Source organism: Carassius gibelio, chromosome B5, assembly GCF_023724105.1.
Source record: "Carassius gibelio isolate Cgi1373 ecotype wild population from Czech Republic chromosome B5, carGib1.2-hapl.c, whole genome shotgun sequence".
NCBI lineage: Eukaryota > Metazoa > Chordata > Actinopteri > Cypriniformes > Cyprinidae > Carassius > Carassius gibelio.
Genome location: NC_068400.1, coordinates 17,993,161 through 18,014,471, shown reverse-complemented (window position 1 = coordinate 18,014,471; position 21,311 = coordinate 17,993,161). Strand labels below are relative to the sequence as shown.

At 35.7% G+C, this 21,311-nt stretch overlaps 1 protein-coding gene across 3 annotated transcripts in view; it reads right to left on the bottom strand.

Annotated features, from left to right (window-relative positions):
* Positions 1-21,311, bottom strand: part of LOC127957919 (disks large homolog 4) — a 143,106-nt gene that overhangs the window by 68,837 nt on the left and 52,958 nt on the right. For all 3 annotated transcript variants that reach the window (XM_052556633.1, XM_052556632.1, XM_052556631.1), the window contains exons 2-3: positions 12,585-12,746; positions 1,398-1,454 (exon numbers count right to left, since the gene is read on the bottom strand). In XM_052556633.1, coding sequence (XP_052412593.1) covers positions 1,398-1,454; positions 12,585-12,746 — 219 coding nt within the window. The remainder of the gene's footprint in view (positions 1-1,397; positions 1,455-12,584; positions 12,747-21,311) is intronic.

The following is a 21,311-nucleotide window of genomic DNA, read 5'->3' as shown; positions in this document are numbered from 1 at the left end:
TACTAGAAGGAAACAACACTGTGCAGGCCAGATATAAGAGCTGTCAGAAATAATAGGCTGAAACTGCAGAGAGAATATAAAAGTGTACCTGTATGGATATACCGGTGTGTGTGTGTGTGTTGTTTAAAGGTGATACTGTGCAGCAGAGTGATGAGTTTGCTGATATTACTGCAGTAGATTTGACAGCACAGAGAAAATGATGACTTCAGGCGACAGAGAAATACCATATAGAAATATGAGGGAAGCCACAGTAAAAACAAGCCGACGTGCAATACAGAAAAAATTAAACATTTTTTTACAAATCAGTCACTATGTTACAACATCATCTTTGTCTTCATCCATTTAACTTGTCACAACAATTTCTGTCACCTCTACTCAAGTTATGACTTTGAACTTGGTTTTCTTTATCAGTAAGTAAATCGCATTGGATATATATATATATATATATTACTATATTGTCGCCCAGCTCTAATATAATGTGTATAATGTGAATGAAGATATTACAATATTATAAACATTTAAATCATGATTTTCTGCTTTGAAACAATATGTATTGTGAAAAGTGCTACACAAAACAATTTTACTTGAATTTGACTTGGCAATTTGATGAGCCAGTCCAGTGTCCTTCATGAAGATAATAACTATTTAAAAATCATGATGATGTCACTGTGAAGAGCAACGTCACAAAGAAAGGGTGATTCATTTTCGCAATGACTGCAATAACAAAATGGCAATGATGATGATTTGTTCTCGAACCAAGGGGCCTCAGAAAATTATTCATTCATTCAATCAATGTAATTTAATAATAAATAATAATAAATGTATTAATAAATATACATTTCAAGAGTAATGCAATCAAGATGTAAGCTGTAATCATACTGAAGTGAAACCATTTTTATTTTCTGTCAATTAATTTATATATATAAAAAAAGAAGCTGAATCAGTATCTTGAATCTTATATAATCACAAAATAAATATACCAACTACATAAATATATACTCCTGGGTTCTGTTATGACATTTATTGTAAACAATATACTTAAAAACATACATAATCGTGAATCTTATATATTCACAAAATAAATGTCTCACTCCCAGTTTCTAGTAATTTAGAAATAAAAAATAAACCAAGCAGTGTTGTCAGAAATACCAGAGGAGATATTTAGCCAGTTTGGCCAGCCTTCTGGTCAAAAAGGTTGAGAACCACTGCTATGGATGAAACCAACAAGATGGGGATGATTTTGTGAGTTCGTTTTCTGGTCATAATGATTCCACATGACTGCCATGATGAAATGGCATGAAAAAGGATGAAATGATCAAGTACACTAGCAGGCACTGCAGCCTACGGATGCAAATCTGCCTCCCGGACAGCAGGGGCAGCAAAGCATCAGTTCTTACCAGTGTGGAGACCGCAGAGGTGTACAGAGGGGTTTGACCAGAGGACAGCAACACTGGCTGTGAAAACAAACAGGAGAGGAAGGGCAGATAACTCAATAACTTATTTTTTCTTATTTAAAATAATAATCATTAAGATAGAGCCTTTGAGATGCTCTATCATGCTGAATCATATAAATTATTCAAATGACATATTTACAGCATGATTTCCCGCAAAGTTGCTAATGAAATGAGCAGATATTTTAAAGAAATTTCCAGTCAGTGTTTTGCTTTTCTGAGTTCAATTAACATGACTACTGCATCCCATCAAAGGCTCTGTACTGGGGGCAAATTAAAAACAAACAAATGAGATATAATTTGAGAAATAAGGATATAAAAGAGATTGACATCAGAGTCATGAGGGTGCTTATCTAAGAGTTGTATTTTCATCTCATGCAAAGGGTGTAAATTAGGTTAGGAAAGGAAACAGAAAACTGCAAACAGCCCCAAAAAGTGTCTAGGTTCATTCAAACAATGCAGTACATGTTTATGTCCCATCATATGCATTCATACAGTACTGCAGATTTAGACATCACTTGCTTACCATTGGATCCTCTGTAGTGAATGGGTGCCATTCAGAATGAGAGTGCAAACAGCACATCACAATAATCCACAAGTAATTCATATGATTTCAGTCCATAATTTAACATATTGTGAAGCGAATTATCTGAGTGTTTGCATAAAAGAAACTTATAAAAACTGTTGCTTCCGATTAAAATACTAGTCCATAATTCATAATATTGCTTTCTCCGTAAAAAAAGAAAAGAAAAAATAATAAATAAAATAAAATAATAAAATAAAATAAATTAATAAAAACCTTGTCTGAATCAGGAGAGAAATATGCTCAGAGCACGCACTGTTTATAAGCCAAAACAGTTATGTTGCAAACAAATATGTGGTGGATTTTTATTTGAGAGGACAAGAGGGGATGGACATTTTCACTGGAAGAGGTGTTATGTATTATGAATTCATATTTTTGCCAGAAGCAATGGCTTAAACACATTAATGATGGGTATGTTTCTTACAAACATGCAGATTTCCACTTCATAAAATGTTAACTGATGGAATGGAATGGTGTGGATTACTTGTGGATTATTGTGATGTTTTTATCAGACGTTTGAATCAGCTCTTGTAATGCTAAATTTCACCAAACCTATTCCCATGAAAAAACAAATTCATTTACATCTTGAATGGCCTAAGAGTACATTTTCATTTTGGGTGAACAATTTCTTGGAATGAATATACAACTATTTTATTATTTTTATACAGGTACTGCATAACATGAATTGGCCTTTCATTGGATAAGGTAGAAAATAAGAAAGAAAAAGCAAAAAACAATACAACAATGTCGTCTGCACTGTTTTCTTCCCCTTTATAGGGAAACAACATCTTAACAGTGTAATCTGGATCTGTCCCAAGTCCTGAAAGCCAAATGTTGTTCTGTGCAGTAACAGCAGATGGCAACGGCGTTCAGTTTTGGGTGATCAAATTGCTTCAGGTATTGTTCACAGCATGAAAAATCCTTTACATGTATGAAATGTTGTGCTTTCCAAAAATAAACTCTGAAGATAAGAGCTCTCAACAGGCAGATGAAAATCTCATATTACACATTCCCCGAGGCTGCAGGATGATCGCTCACTCCTTCTGAAGCCCTTGAGATTCATTTCTGACCCAAATCCGTCCTGAGAGCCAAATGACTGAAAGATTCCCAAAGGAATGTGCGTCTCATTTTCTCCAATTCCCTGCTCCTTTATTCACAGAGGCATAAATACTGTCAAACACCCCAGAGGTTTGCTAAAGTTCAACAATAAAAATATATTACTAATTAAACCAAATTTTGTGCATTTTATTCGACAGATCTCTGATACCTCATTCTAATCGTCTGATTCTGTCATTTTTCTGTCAAATTTTTCTGTTTAATGGTCACTAACCTTACTGCTGTTCATCAACCAGCTTCCTACACTGTTAATTTCTTGTTATTATATAATAAAATCAGTTGAGCTCTTTGTTTTGTCAGTTTACTTAATAATTTAGTAAGCAGTAGTATGTGATAAGTGAGATAATGTACAGTCAGTCGGTCATTATTATTCAGGTTTTATTTTGTGATTGTACATTATATTACACACATATCACATATGTGCCAAAACTTCTGTGCTTTCCATAGATATAAAAATATATATTTTCTTATAGATATTAAAGAATTAATCAGAAATTATCTATGGAATACAAGTTATAACAGTTGGTTGGTTGTATTGCCAGATAATACTGTGTAACAGAAATGAGTCGAACCAGACAAATGAAAGAGTCTATCAAAGCTGTATGCATTGAAACACAAGAGCTGAATTCCTCAGGAAGTCATAAATCAGTTCTAGTGCCACAAGAACCAAGCAAGATAACCAACCAACCAACTTGTTCACACAACAGCTTTCAACATTAACACCAATAGAACAATTATTGACAATTTTAATTCAAAGAAGAAGATTGTCAAATTTATTGTTCGTAATTGAAATGCAACGCTGGACATCACATGAAAACCCATGAGAGTACTGCACAAGTCCCATTGACTCCCCCCACCTAGCAGAACCAGACTGAAATTCCTAAGGGGGAAGGGCTTTAAACCTCTGTCTTCACAGAACATCCCTTTGCCAGAGAATGGCAAAGAAACTGCTTTTTGTACATATATATGGACCATAATGAACTCAAAAAGACTTATAAATGAATCATTCCATTGCTTAACTCCATATTCATTTATGTGTAACCCACACATTTGACTATCATGTTATAATCACTTATTGTGTATGTCTTTTGATAACTATAGGATACATAGTCATGTCTAGTATTGATGTAATCGAATTTTCTTGCTTGATATTGTCCTGACAATCATTTATTTGTAAAATATATCATAATCGTGTTATAGGAATCATGTCCAAAATTAGACCCTGCGAGGCAGGAACCAAATCCTTGGTAAGATAAACAAATGATTTATGATACCCCCGAGCCAAGACCATATCTGATTGTTCAAGACAAAATTTGAGGTGTGGCCAACAGGGAAGTTTAAATACTTTGGACACTATGAAATTTTGCTCTTAGTCCCTAGCTGCTGCTATTGTCGGCTTTTAGTTCCAGCCTTGCTCGTGCTATCAGTCATGCTATTAGTCATGCCTGCTCTTAGCTTTTAGCTTGTAGCTTTGCTACCTAGCTTTAGCTTGTAGCATCTAGCCATGCGGTTAGTCATCATTGTTCTTTGAGCGCAGTTCCAGCGTGCCTGCCTGCTGCTACTATGCCACGATGAGAATGAACACAACCTAGTCTCTCAAACTTTATTTCTTTTCTTTTCGGTTTGAGAGTTTCGTGTTCTGAGTTAAGTTTTGTAATGTCCATTGAAACTTCAACCAGCCCACACGACTCTGCACTTTCAGCCAACGCCCAACAACCACGGGCTTCCCAAGACGTCACTTCAGAGACTGAACTTCCAGCCAATCAACGACCTCGGGATAGCCCTTTCACCGAGGCTCCTTCTTCACAGGAGATGCAAGTAACTTTACCTCCAGACTGTGACCTTTACTGGTGTATCTAATATAATTTTAACCTCATTGAGGAACTCAATGCGAGCGCTAATTACGTGATTGATGGTTGTTCAAGTTTATGCAATTTAACGTATTGCTGCAAACTTGGGATTCCATATTTCCATTCTCTTAAACTCATCTTTTCCTAACGTTCGATCTTCCTGCAACTTGTGTGAATGTGTGAGTGCGTGCGTTTATGTGTTAGATTAGTTTATATGTCTTAGATTTATCTAATAAAGCCTTATTCATATTGAAAAGAGAAGTATCTTGTGTTTTGTGCTTACAAGTTAATGTCTTAAACTGCCGATCTTGTTACTGTGCTAATTGATAGTGTTTTCACTATAGTTTGGATTTCAGTATCCAGCACAGATTTGATGTTCAGCCGTGAAACAGTGATTCTGTTAAAATTCCCTTTAAAATCTTAAATGATTCCTTTGAGCTAAATTGACCTGTTTCCCTTACAACTGTAATAATATGTTAGCATTTGTAATATGCATGTCGTACAGAATAAGAAAGTAGTTCTACACACTACTTTCTAAGAATAAGACAAGAGTGAAAAATATGAATGTTTCAGTAACTTAATGGTCCATAATCAAACTAGCATGGGGAAAAGTCAAAAGTAAAAAAAAAATGTACATTCAGATTGTCTTGAATTTAGGCAAGTTAAATTTGAAATACAAAACATCTAAACGATTAATCAACATTTTGGAAAACCATCGATGTGTCCCTTGATCACAAAACCAGTCATAAAGGTACATTTTTTAAGTTGAGATGTATACATCATTTGAAAACTGAATACATTTGTTAGGACGGGACAATATTTGGCAGAGATATTACTATTTGAAAATCTGGAATCTGAGGATGCACAAAAATCCAAATACTGAGAAACTCTCCTGTGAAGTTGTCCAAATGAAGTCCTTAGCAATGCATATTACTAATCAAAAATTATGTTTTGATATATTTAATTATCTTTACTTAATATCCTAATGATTTTGTTACAAATATACCTGTGCGAGTTAAGACTGGTTTTGTGGCCTAGGGTTACAAATCATTTACAGATAATAAACCCATTACCCATACAATCAAATGTTTTGTGTGTATAGTTAATTATAACATTTTTGACCAGTTGCAATCTCTGAGGTGTGTCGAACCCTTAAATTTGTATTTCATGTTCATTCAGTGTATCTAAAGGTGAGCCACAGGGGTCAGTCCTGGAACCATACCTTTTTACTTAATATACTGTATTAATAATATTGATAAAAATGGTCATAATTTAAATTTTCACTATTACGCTAATGATAAGTTACATAGAGTTCAGCATCCACACCCAAACTGGCTCTCTCTCAGTTGCAGCTTGCTTTTAATACTATTCAGCATAATTTTTTTGAACTAAAAACTGTTTTAAATGCTTATAAAACAGCTAAATCAATCCCTTATAATGTTCTATCCATCACTACTTCGTAAGATTCTGAGACTGAGATTGCGTCTCAGTATAAGGTATCTTGGGATTTTAATTAATGATTTTCTTTTCTTTGTCCTTCATGTTCGGCAACTGGTGAAAAGATTGAAGGTGAAACTGGGGTTTTATTGTAGAATCTGCTCACCGCTGACACTTTCATGTCTATACTAGACTATGCTAGACTATGGTGTTGTCATACAGTTTATTTGCATACATCTTCTCAGTGCTTACATGCTGTTTATCATGGTGCACTGAGATTAAAAAAAAACTCTCACTCCTCATTGTGTGTTGTATGCTCAAGTTGGATGATCTGCTTTGTCAATTTTTAGACTAAAACACTGGCAGGTTTTTATTTATAAATCTATTCTGGGACTGGGCTTATCTTTAAAATAAATTATTTTTAAAAAAAAAAAAACAACAACAACAAAAAAACACGAAGGTAGTTATGGTCTTCGGTCCTAGACATTTTTCACACTGTCTATTCCAGTGGTGCAAACTGAACTGGTGAAAAGGGCATTTAAATTTGCAGCTCCCTCTGCCTGGAATAATTTGCACAAAATGTTGCCAACAAAAATAGTTCCAAACAAAGCCAAAGCAGAACTGTGGTGCGTCTCCTTTTGTTACTGAATTAATTCACGTTTATAAACTAATGAGTGATTCATTCATCCATTCATAATGACAGTGGTTGCCTCTCAAATGGAAGGGTGCATACTTGTAAGGCTATATACTGTATTAAGGCTGATCTAGTCACTTGCTTAGTTTCCGAGTGAACCAAGCACTTGAATGAATCAGCTGAATGATTCACTCATTAAAGGAACACTACACTTAAAAAAAAAAAAAAAAACAGGCTAATTTTCAAACTCCCCTATAGTTAAACAGTTGAGTTTTAACGTTTTTAATCCATTCAGCTGATCTCGGTTCTGGCGGTAGCTCTTTTAGCTTAGTTTAGCATAGATCATTGAATCTGATTCGAACGTTAGCATCTTGCTCAAAAATGACCAAATAGTTTCTATATTTTTCCTATTTAAAACTTGACTCTTCTGTAGTTACACTGTGTACCAAGACCGACGGAAGCACCTGAAAATAGTCCCCAGCAACTCTGCTATTGCTGCAACTACACAAACTAGCTGGGGACTATTTTCAGGCACTGTGTAATATCACTGCGCCTGCTGCACCCATGGTACAGCAGCAAAGTTCCTTGATTATTAGGCTGGAATGAGAGTATAGTTCCTAGCAATATCAGCCTAGAAAATCACAAGTTTTCATTTTCTGTTGGTCTTAGTACATGATGCTACTACAGAAAAGACACGTTTCCATTAAGACAGTGACTTGCTGCCACCTGATGGCAGTTTTAATTTAAAGTTTAGCATATCATTCCATTTAAAACAAAATTCATTTTTCTATACAGAAAAAATATATAAAAAATAAAACAGGTGTTAACCATTAATCTCATAGCATTATTAATGCAATTATAACTGCAGTGTAAATGCATTCATGACGCCTCTGAACAGTCTATGTAAATATACAATATATACCATTCAAGATGCAGCTTCTGAAAATGTAATGACCATGTTATAACCACATTGTAGCCTTAAAAGCTTATATATAATCAACATTGTTTTTTTGTACATACAAACGTTTTAGTGATCTCTGATTACAAATCATTGCAAAACAAAGGTATCATTATCAAGGCACATACTAAATATCATCATGGGTCTGAAAAATACTGAAATTTTTCAAGCTAAATCATACATTCTCATTATATTCTATTCAAATGAATGTAATATGAAGTTTACTGTGGAGGTACTGAATTATTTGGCTTATCTGTACTGCTTGAATACTAACAGGAATAGCAGAAGGAAGCATGTAGGAGCCCTGATGTGTCATATGACCACATGAAAGTGATTCATACTCTGTGTGTGTGTGTGTGTGTGTGTGTGTGAGTGTGTCATGCAAAGTGAACAGCATGTAACACATAAATATAAACAAAGCTAGGACATAAGGACAAATACTGCATATAGTATGCTGTACATTTAATATACATCCCTTATCAGTATCACATTACACATACGCATAAAATTTAAGCAAATTCCAAAAAAATAATTACAAATCTCCACCTTCATTCATCTAACTACATTCACTGCCTTACATATTTGTTTAAATGCAAACGAGTGGGATTACAAATGCATTGATATCAAAAATGAAAGAAAAAAAATGCACTGATTACATTGGATTACAAACTGAATAATTACATTAATTATATTATAATATATACAACTATGTTTGGCATGTTTTTGAAAATAGTAATGTATTGATGCATTGTAGTGCATAATTTAGTATTCAAATAGCTTTTGTGCAAACAGTTCCACAAAAAAATTAGCATAAGGATAATTTTGATGATTAGATTTGTTTGTAATGCACTGATATTGTAGATACTGTATTACTGAAGCACTACAGTAACCTAGGACTGTGGACGTTTGCGTGTTGTGTTACACAGGCATGTTTCAGATGAAGACAGATGGTACCACAGAGAGGGGGGGGGAGCAAAGCTAGGAGGAGCAGTCATTTGCTTTCTGACCTTCATATCCAGCCAAACACCCTTGACACACTGAACATAACTAACACAAGCATGTAAATGATCTACATGCTAAAGTGATTTTACACCCAACATATTAGCCAGCTGCTGAGCTGCATAAATAACAACATATGTTACATATGTTTGTGTGCTTCACTCCAGGTAGTGAATTATGTTTCGTCGTCTGCTGTGGATACTGATGTGATTATTGAGTCATAAATGGTGACTAGTTCTCCTCATGCCTGTTAAATTATTTACAAGGTCAGTCGAAATGACATAAGTATATTGTCTGTCAGTATTTTGGGAAATGTGTTGTTTTCTGACCCATTTCCTCGTTCTTTCTGAAAGCTCTCAATCTCTCACGTATATTTGCATACACAGTCAATGTTCAATGCTAATAATCAAAAATCGTTTTTCTTCGATGTAATGTTTTCAAACAAATTGCTCAAAAGAATTAAAGGGGTCATAAACTAAGAACAACAACATCATATTAGTTTCAAAACTTCCTCATTAGTACAATGATTGCTTTTATCAACCATTGGCGATTTTCCACTGCAAAGGCGGCACAGAAGCGCTTCTGAAGTGGCAATTACATCTTTAAACAAAGAGTTTAATGCTGCTCAGAGGTGGCAAAAATTAATTTACATAGCAATTATAACAGTATATTTCTACATTATGGGCTGAGGAGGGTCAGAGCAGGAATATTTTAGTCTGGCTTTTATGCAGCAATGCAAAATAAAAAATAGTATTAAGTGACTTGCATTTAAGAACAGTATTGTCTGATTTGCTCTATATCGCCAAAAAATATATATGTTGCAATAGACATCAATACAAAAATGCCTATTTAACAATAGCAGCAGTGGTGTAGGGAGTAAGATGTGATAAGAAATACGGATTCATTCAGTGGGTTGCTCGCAGACGCTCAACTCTTCCGATGCCTGTCCAATCTGATATGTGATGGGAAAAGGGAGAAGAATAGGGGTAGAATGAATTCGGCAAAAGGCAGATTTTTTTTGTAAGTTTGTAAGACTGACAGTGCTAGCATAGTTTAAGTATACTATATAATGGCGTATAGCAAGCATATTTTGTTCAAAAATATATTAACATTTGTCAGTTCAATTAATTTAAGATCCTATAAACTGTGGTCACATTGGAAAAACCAACTGCAGTATTTCACAACGTGTACTTGGCACATTTAAGTAAATGTACAGTACAATCTAGAACATAATGTGCATATTGTATAAAAACTGCAAAAATAGAACAAATGACATGGTACTGTGCCAAACTGTGTGCTGTAAGTGAGTCTGTGTTGAGAAATTATGCAACACGGAAGTATATGTGTGAGTTTAATTTGCTGGAGAGCCAGTGGGGGCTACAGAAAGAGTCCAGAGTGTTTGGACGGGTTTGATCGGCCTACACACAGCAGAGGTGTACAGAACTCACGCAGAGTCTGACATACACAACATGACTCACTTACACACACCTACCGAAGCCAGAGGAAATGGGGAAAGCAGGCAGGAAATGAACACAGAGGTCAGACGGTGAGACAGTAAGACAGGGAGATGAAGAGAACAGTAAAATAGTAGACAAGAGGACACAGCTGCCATAGAGAAATATAGAGCAGTAGTTTTTTGTGGATAACTCATTAATAAACATTAATATTTTCTCAATGACAGAGAGAATGAGAGATGATAAACACACATTGCATAGTGGATAGCTGTATAGTATGCATATGCATTAATAATATACAGTGGTTTATCTTTGTGTGCCGGTAAGTAAACATCTCAAATAAGATCTATTTAACATCACAACTGTTTCTGCGTGACCAAACTGAGGTCAAATGGAGAACATATCCTGTAATTGTTCTCAAGTGCACAAAAACCAATGTTTATGATAAATAGGATTCAGATATCTTTATAAAGCAATATTAATGCCTTGTTCTGTATGACCATATTTTAGATTCCTTAATCCTACTTAAACAAAAAAATAAATAAAAACCTTTACAGAAATTAGATATTCTGTTTGCCAACTAACTGAAGTAAAATATGCTTAAGTTGTAGAGCAAAATGTATTAAAATTAAAACTGAAATGTGAAAGAATAAAAATAGAAAACCACTGTCACACTATATTTTAAGGTACAGTTCTCACTCTTAGTCTTAACTAACTATTAAGTATTATTATAACCTCTATAAACTCCTCTAATTTACAGCTCATTAATAGTTAGTATGGTAGTTGTTAAGTTTGTATCTATAATGTATCCAGAATATGGTCATACAGAATAAGGCATTAACATGTGATTTATAAGTACTAATAAAATCAAATATGCTAGAAATATGCATGCTGGTAGTTAATAGGGAGAACTGGTCCTTAAACTGTTACCAAAAAACATTAATAAAAATGACAGTGGATAGACAAATTACTAAATCATTAACTAAAGTAATAATGAAAACTGAAAATATACAAATAAAAGCTAATTGAATTTTTTTATGAATAACAATATAAACATAATACTAAAATAAGACTTGTTGTAGCTGTAGTAGGGACGGGCAATATGGGATCAAACATATATCACAATCATATTCTGATATTTATTGCAATAATATCAATGACGCTAATTCACGGTATCTTATGCATCTGCTTAGAGACAAAAATAAATCCTGTTTCTTTTGAGAAAAGTATTATCTCTCCTATTTTTACCCTGGTGTTGTACACACATAATTTAATGACTATTTCATAATGGAACCCGGAGGGTGTCCTCGCACAAAAACTCCACATATGCATCGCAGAAGTTATTGCACTGAAGATGCTCCAGGAAATTCCTTATATGGACAAAAGTATCCAGTTATCGCTGTAGCTGAATAAAATGCAGATAAAGAAATTTTAACTGAGGAAACTTGGAAGACAATAAACATACGATTGCAACAATATATGGTTTAGCTGTGTTCTTCAAGCAATCTTGGGTATTTTTATAAAGATTAAGTATATTTATAATGCAATGCTAATTGACATAGCTTTTATCACTGTATATAATAAAATAGTATGATTTTTGACTCATTCTGTAATATGAAACCACGTCTGATCAAAGTTAGTAGGTTTGTAAATGCAAAACTGCACATAAAAATATGTCAACAACTAGGCTTCATTGTTATTATCGAGATGAAAACTAATTCTTATCACGGGGAGAATTTTGACCGGGATATACTGAACAATAAGATATCGCCCATTCCTAAGATGTAGAATAGAATAGAATAGAATAGAATAGAATAGAATATAATAGAATAGAACAGAAACTCGAAACTCCACTAGGATTTATTAATCCTTTGTTTTTTTGTGTGTGCAAGCGCGCACGTGTGTGTGTGCTCTTGTTTTTGTGACATATCAGGACACAAATCTGTATAATGACATGGGTATAACACAGGTATTACAAGGATGGGATGTCCCCACTTTTCACAAACGTGTGTGTGTGTGTGTGTGTGTGTGTGTGTGTGGGTGGGTGGGTGTGTGTGTGTGTGTGTGTGTGTGTGTGTGTGTGTGTGTGTGTGTGTTTGTACCTTAATTGGTGAGATGTGTGTGTGTGGGGCATAACTGTGCATGGAGTCCATGGCAGCCAGGTTCTTATCGCTCATGTGAAGCATCTCAGCACTCTTGCTGTGAGCCAGGTGGGCGGGGCTGTGCTCCAAGGGCGGAGTCTCTTCATCCTGATACCGATATTTCTACAGAGAGAACAAGAGAAAAGGCATCACATAATCAAACCACATTCTGCAGATTTTAATTATATTTATTATGCACAAAAAAACTTTGAATTTCTACAAACGCAAACAAAAGTTTCGATTTATTTGGCCGAGATACAACACGACCCTGAAGAAAGTTCTCAGGGTAAACTCATTCATGCATTTCTCATCTCTTTCTAGCCTGTCTTTCTCTCATCTGCAGCTGCACACTGAAAGATTAAAGATCAGAAGACTTCCCTCAGTCAAAGTTCATGTAAGTGTGAATACATTAGATACATTATTAAAAAGGTAAAAATGGATTGAAAAATTACAACATTTATTTCCACTAGTCTTGAGAAAATATAACGCTTGATGGCAGAAAAATCACAATTCTTAATAAATCTCACCTTATGATTAAAGGAATAGTTCACTCCAAAATGAAAGTCTGCTGAAAATGTACTTAGTCTCAGGCCAAAGCTAGTAAAAGTATTTTCTTTTCTTCATTAGAACAGATTTGGAGAAATGTAACAATACATCACTTGTTCACCAGTGGAACCACCGCAGTGAATGGGTGCCGTGAGAATGAGAGTCAAACAGCTGGTAAAAACATCACAATAATCCATAAATAATCGACACCACTCCAGGCCATCAATTAACTATTGTGAAGCCAAAAACTGTGTTTGTAAGAAACGCTTCACAAGATGTTAAAAATGATGGACTGGATTTATGTGGATTACTTGTTTTTATCAGCTGTTTGGACTTCTGACAGCACCCATTCACTGCAGAGGATCCATTAGTGAGAAAGTGATGGAATGCTAAATTTTTCCAAATCTGTTCCAATGAAGAAAATACTCTACGGGACGCCCTGACAGTACATTTACATCTTTAGATAATCTATCCCTTGAGGAAAACCAGTTACCTTATTTTTATATCCTAAGTTGTATGTGAGGTTAGAATGAATGTTTTTGAATTTACACAACATCGTTTCCAGAAAGATATATACTTCCAAGTGTGCTTTCAGAACAATGTAAATGCATTTTCAAAAGCCCCATTTATAATACTCTTTTCTGATTTAACTTGCAACTGGAATTTAAGGTTGTCAAACAGATTTGGATATTTTGTTTCTTTTCCCTTTCAAGCAGACAGAAATTGCATTACTAAAATGGCCACCAACTGAAGTGACTTGAGGCTTTGTTTGTATCAAGATCAGACAAAAAGAATCCTTCTTGAGAAAAGAAGGAGGGGAGAGGGGAGGTCCAGTCAGCAAGATCACATTACAATGAGCCAGCAACAGCACAATGACTGAGAGAGAATGCTGGATCAGACGAGTGCAAAAACACAAATGTGGAGATAAAATGAACACAGAATAGAATATAAGAATATTATAATAATTGAACATTTGCAGTGTGAATTTGCAATGTGACCTGTGTCAAATCCAAGGAGAGGATCTGATTTGATCCCAAACTGATTGCCAAAAATCATGTTTTTACATTTTCACCTGAAAATGGTTTATTTAACTGTCTCTGCGTTTAAAATTAAATAAGAGCTCAGAGAAAAATAGGCTTTAACACAACTTATCTGTAACTTCGGTGAGCACTTCATCATCTTAATTACCTTGTCTGTTATTCACTTGGTTGTTACAAACGTTATCCAGTTCATCCAAACTACCAAGAAAATATGTACTTTATGTTTGAGAATGTTTTCTCACTGTCTACCAAACTCGGCAGTTTATGATAAATAGCATTTAAGGTAAATTATATTTAATGACAGTAGAGAGGCAGTACAGTATGTGGGAACTAACACCAGTGTTCAAAGAATCTGAGGAGATATATAATTAGACACACACACACATAGCAGGACAATCTGCAACCACAGAATTCCACTTTATTAAATATTTAATTTGATGATGCTTTCAGTTGTAGATACTTTCTACAAAGTCTACTTTTCTCAGCTAATTTTAAAAGCCTCATGAAAGTGCTTGACAAGCACCTTTTTATTTACTTTACTTCCTGCTGGAATAGTATCGAAGGGGTTATCTTTAAGCAAATAAACTTGCTGTACTTTAAGGGAATTAATTACATTAAATTGTATGCAGTTTGGGTATTTTTGCGATTCTGTAGTAGAATTGTCTTACAGTGAATAGCTGTAAGGCCATAGGCACAAGTGCAGTAGGTAATCACAGCATGCCAATATACAACCATATCTCACAGCTACGAGTGTGATATTGTGTTTATACAACAATTTGATTGCCCAAGTGCGTAAGTACTAGAGGTCGGCCAATGTAACAGTTTTGCCGATTAATCGGCACAGATAGTTGATTGCTGGAATAATCGTTTATCGGCAAAAATCCATGCCGATCATTTTCCTGGTTGCGTCCATTGCTGGAAACGGCTAAGAAGGGTTTGTTTTCATTGTACAGGCCTCTAGTGGTTGAAATCACTGACAGCACATGATGTTTGTTTAGACCATAGACTGTAGAAAAACATGGACATAGTGTCCGTGACGTCACCCGTAGACTCCTGAAGAGCGCTGTTGAAGCTCAAAGTGTGCAGAGCTGGCCATCGCTATCTTGGCAGCGCGTCACCGTGCGACTCTCCCGAACAATCGAAAATGGGCAAAAAAGGCAGGAGCTGGTTGATGACGCCACGCCCAACCTAGCTCGACAGCGGTAACAGCAGGGGCAATTCACCTGTCACTCAAGTGACCACGCCCTTAATTATGCAGAATTTTAAGGCTTAATATAATTTAAATGGATTAGTTATAAAAAAAACTCACCCCCTCACAGTTGTCATGAAAGGCAAAATTAGCTATATAGACCTAGCTCCTTTTTTGAACCAGGCTGTAAACATGTTTTTTTTCTGTTGTAAAGTTGGGCATTTTAACATGAAGAGTCTATGGGATTGACTCCCTTTTGCAGCCAGTCTCAAGCGGCCAATCGATGAATTGCAGATTTAGTCACTTCCTTGTTGGGTTCACAAGAGAGAGCGGGAGGTTGCCGCTCAGTTTAGACACATGATGCTGCAAGCTAAACAGAGCAAGACATTTCAGACCTGGATTTAAATACAGCTGACAGACAATCCTGCCTCACAGAGCTCCATTCACATAGTTTTCCATTAAATTACATTATTTTCACCCAAATTGTTGTTTATGTACATAATGAATTGTATAATGAGCATTTTCATCGAAACGTTTGTCTTTCTGTGGCTCCACTAAAGTCTATATGCTTCATTTATAGAGCTATAATATAGATCAGTCTGTCCATTTGCGCCTTTTTTTTTCAACTGTGAACTTCAAACTTATCTATGCCTCATTGTTCATTCTTGAAGTAAACTTGTGTCCATTTGGTGAATTAAATTGATTTTGACTGCTGCTGGAGTTGAACGTTACGCATTCATCCCTTCACGAGCATCTGAACATTTGATTTGAGCAAAAGCATCGTATCACATACACAGAATTTTAAAGTTATTCATTCCAACCCATCAAAATAAAAGTCCAGTGTATTTTTCAGTAGAATGTACATAATAATCACACAAAGTTTTTTCCATGTTTTAATTTTAATAGTAAATCCCCTTTGTTTGCTAAAACAAAACAAAAAAAAGTTTGCTTAATTGTCAGCAATTAAAAGATAAATGAAATTAATGTTTCATGCCTTGATTTGATAACAATAAAAATGTAAATACACACTGAATTTTTGAGGGGAGAAAAATCATAAGGCTTCTTTAAGAAAAAAGTAAAGTAAATTAAGTTGTTTTATGCGTTCAAATAATTATGCATGTAAAACAAAATTTGGTAACAATAAAAAATATGGTGCTAAAAAAAAAATATATATATACATATATAGGGCCCTAAACTTAATTTTTGTTAAACTTTTATTAAATTGATGTGAAAATGTATAAGTTTCATGATTTTAATTAATTAAACTTGCCTTATGATTAATAAACTTCAATTTAACTATTAAAAAGGAGCGGAGAAAAATTTCAATGGAAAAAACTGAATCCAGAAAAATGAAAATGGAAATAACAGAATTTGAAAAAAAAAAAAAAAAAAATGGAATTTTGGGGAAAAAAATAAACAGATTGTGTGGCAATTTCAACATTTACTATTACTATTAGTATTGTTATTATTTTTATTAATTAATTAATTCCTTAAATTTATATAGCGCTTTTCTTGGCACGCAAAGCACTTTACATTATCAGGGGGCATCTCCTCATCCACCACCAGTGTGCAGCATCAACCTGGATGATGCGACAGCAGTCATATTGCATCAGAACACCCACCACACACCAGCTTACTGGTGGAGAGGAGACAGAGTGATGAAGCCAATCAGCAGATATGGGGATTGTTAGGAAGCCATGATGGTCAGAGGCCAATGGGCAAATTTGGACAGGATGCCGAGGTCACACCTCTACTCTTTTCGAAAGACATCCTGGGATTTTTACTGACCACAAGAGAGTCAGGACCTCGGTTTAACACCTCATCCGGAGGACAGTGCTTGTTGACAGTATAGTGTAGGGCTGTCACTTACAGTTCGAAAATCGATTGCACAATCGATCAGACCAACCAAAAAAAGTTTCGAAAATGAAAATAGGGAATCGATTTTAACCAAATATGTAGACTATTCATTTTAAAATAATTAAACAATTAAAAAATAAAGATGTAACAAAACTCACAAACAAGCAGAAAAAAAATTAAATAAAGAATTCCGAAAGTGCAGTATGCCTTGCGAAACCTATTTTACGCGCCTATAAGACCCAGTGACGTCGAAAGCGACCTCTTATGCTGCGTTTACACCAAATGCGAATAGAGCCTCTGGCGTGAATGATTTCAATGTTAAGTCAATGTAAAGACGCGTTTACGCGCGTCTGGAGGTCTTGCGGCGCGGTAGATGCGAATTCGCTTCATACGCGCATCTAGTTACAGGAGATTCTGAGTTATGTAAAGGACCATTGCAAGCTGACAGCAACCGTCTTTTGTGATGGAAAATTGGCAGTAATACCCCCACCTTGCGCAGCTGTACCTGAGTGTCCCTGGGACATCAGTGCAGTCGGAGCGCGTCTTCTCAACAGCTGGACATATAGTGAAAAAAACTGGACCCCGAAAATGTTGATCGACTTGTTTTCCTGTCCAATAAATTTGTAATGGCCTTAGCCTTTTTGTGCATTTCATTATGCCTGCCTAGTGCGGCCTAGCCTAAGTGTCAGTTACATTCAATAAAAAAACACACATGGCCTGTTCTCAAGTCCATTTAAAGTTTCATTTTTTGAACAGTTGTTTGAAATCGATTGATCATTATTTAAAATAATCTCGGAGATTTTTGAATTGCCTAAATCATAAATGCAGCCGGGTTGAAGCCTGCAGTGATAGTTTTCTTTTGTTATGGCAGCCGTCCCCTCTGCATATATATTTTTTCCAGAATGTTGCACTCCTGCTGCTGTTTGTTATTCTGCACGAAACTTCATAACAATAAATAAGAAATATTGCTGACTTGTGCGTTTCCAGCTCTCTTTACGTTCATCTGTTATTTGACGTTGAAAAAAGAAACATCTTATTTTTAGACATGGAAAATCGATTTTACAAAGCGATTCAATGAATACTTATGTCTTAAAAATCTAAAATGTTTTTTTCACAAAAGTGACAGCCCTAGTATAGTGTCCCCATCACTACACTGGGTCACTAGGACCCACACAGACCACAGGTTGAGCACCCCCTGCTGGCCTCACTAACACCTCTTCCAGCAGCAACCTAGTTTTCTCAGGAGGTCTCCCATCCAGGTACTGACCAGGCTCAGCCCTGCTTAGCTTCAGTGGGAAACCGGTCTTGGGCTCCAGGGTGATATGACTACTACTACTACTACTACTCAGTATTGTTTAGTTTCTTTTTTTTTTTTTTTTTTTTGATTTTTTGAAAAATAATATTTAATAAACAACAACAGCCATCATAAAAGTTGTTAAAAATTCAGTCAAACGTACAGAGGCGGCGCTCTGATATACAGCACTGAAGTTACAAATATAACATGACTAGATTTTGCCGTCAGCCAACTATGTGCCATTTGAGTAAAGTAAACTCAATGGCATGTTCAGGAAACCAGTCTGAGATGATTTGAACTTTGTGACATGGTGTATTATCCTACTGGAAGTAGCCATCAAAAGACGGATACACTGTAGTTCATGAAGGGAACTTACTGGAGGAGGGATGCGCTCGCATCCCCGGGTAAGGGGGAATGGCACACCAAGTGTGACACCGGCCAGCTATTCCCACCAATTATCTGTTAAACAACACACTGAAAAAAACTGGCTCAACGCGGAGACTTTAAAATTTTGCAAAGGTGTTCGGTGACGCCCAGCCCACAGCTGGTCTGCCAGAGAAGTGCCATGCACCAACGCATAGGAGGAAGCAACACTCCATGTGGGGTGAGCCCTAACCCCCAGGGGGTAACACTCATCTGGGATTGGTACAACAAGGCGATGGCATCCACTATCCAGTGGGCCCACCTCTGCTTGGAGACAGACTTCCCTTTCTGCTGATCTTCATAGCAGACAAAGAGCTACTCAGAGCTTCTGAAGCTTCGGGTGCGGCCCACGTATATACCCCTTAAACAAGTTTCACTATTATCCACGTTTCACTATTATCCAATCTATTCTGCAGTTTTCACACCACAATTAGCAGAGAAAATGTGTGTAGATTCTGTGCATGGCTAATTATTACCCATTATATTTAAACATACTGTATTGCTCATGTTCATGGGCCTTTAAAATAATAAAGCAAAGAGAGATGTAAATGCACAATACAGTATACAGGAGATGAGGAGCTAATACAGTATGCAAAGTGTTGCCTAAATACATAAGATTCATAAAGATTGAAGTTATAAAACCAATCCAAAAGAGGCTTGTGCAAATGTGCTGGCCAACTCCATTAAGCTCTGAAAGATTAAAAACCCTGATGCATACTGATAACACACACACACACACACACTCACACAAAAACACTTGCCTAAACAGCAAAGTGTACACAGTCATAGCACATTGCAGTATTTTATGCTTCATTGGCTTTAACTAGCTGTTCCAACTTACTAAAACTGTGTAACTTTCTGGAAGCCTGTTGAAATGACTAGGCTGTCGAGGGAAGTTCATCATAATGCATCACTGAAATGTGTTTACTCAAACACTGTAAGCTTTACCTTTGCCAATGCTGTCATTACCAATACATGTGCAACTGATATAAACTTCCTGCATCTACAATATTACAAACTGACTCCTACTTCATTGCCTTATGCTCCTCTGTGCCTAAAAGCCTCAAAGGTATTTAAGCTCAACTCCCTACTCGCTGCAGCCTGCCAACAACGCTGGCTTATTACTTTATCACTGTTACAGCGGAGAGCATCAGTATAAGCAGAGCTAATGTAAAGACTGTCTGCAGTCCCGTCCATGCTCTAATGAGCTTAACAGCTTAGAGGTTCAATAACTCTACAGTAGAGCCACATAATTCATCTAAATAATATTTACAATGTAATCAAGATTATGAGTATGGCTCACAGTCATGTGAAACTGTCAACTTGCGGTGAGTGACAGTTTTAATAACTAAATTGAATGGGGGTGTTGTAATATTTTCTTGATGCTTGTTTTCTGAATATTATTCTGAAAATTATAGCCATTTAAAAGTGCATCACAGGAATAAATTACATTTTAAAATATATTAATAAAAATTCCATTGTAATAATATTTCACAATATTACTGATTTTACAGTAATTTTATACATATAAATGCAGCATTGGTGCACAGAAGAGACTTCTTTCAAAAACCTTATATGACCCCAAACACCTAAAAGGGTGGTTGATAGCGATTTCACTCTTATAATTTCAGTTAGCGTGTGATGTTGCTATTTGCAAAGTTACGATGCTGAAAGTTCAATGCAAACTTAGATCAAATTATGGCAGTTTAATGCCTACAAAAACGGCTTGTAGGGACTACAAAGAGCTACTTCCCAGGTTGGTGACATCACAAGCCCAGAAATTTACATTAACCTTGCCCCCGGGAACATGCAATAAAGGAGGTGAGGCCAAGCTGCGCTGATTTAGAGAAGAGGAAGAGTTGTTTCCATGCTGTCAAATCTAGGGGTACATGAAAAAATCAATTCATACATGAATCGCGATTATGTCTTCTAATGATTCTAATGGATTCACAAGTTTTTAAATCTATGTTCTACAAGTGCATATCAACAAATTAGAATGTAGTGGAAAAGTTCATTTATTTCAGTAATTCAACTCAAATTGTGAAACTTGTGTATTAAATAAATTCAATACACAAAGATTGAAGTAGTATAAGTCTTTGGTTATTTTAATTGTGAAGATTTTGACTCACATTTAACAAAAACCCACCAATTCCAAATCTTAACAAATTAGAATATGATGACATAACAATCAGCTGATCAAAATACCTCCAAATGTTTCGTGAGCCTTCAAAATGGTCTCTCAGTTTGGTTCACTAGGCTTAACAATCATGGGGAAGGCTGCTGATCTGACAGGTGTCCAGAAGACAATCATTGACACCCTTCACAAGGAGGCTAAGCCA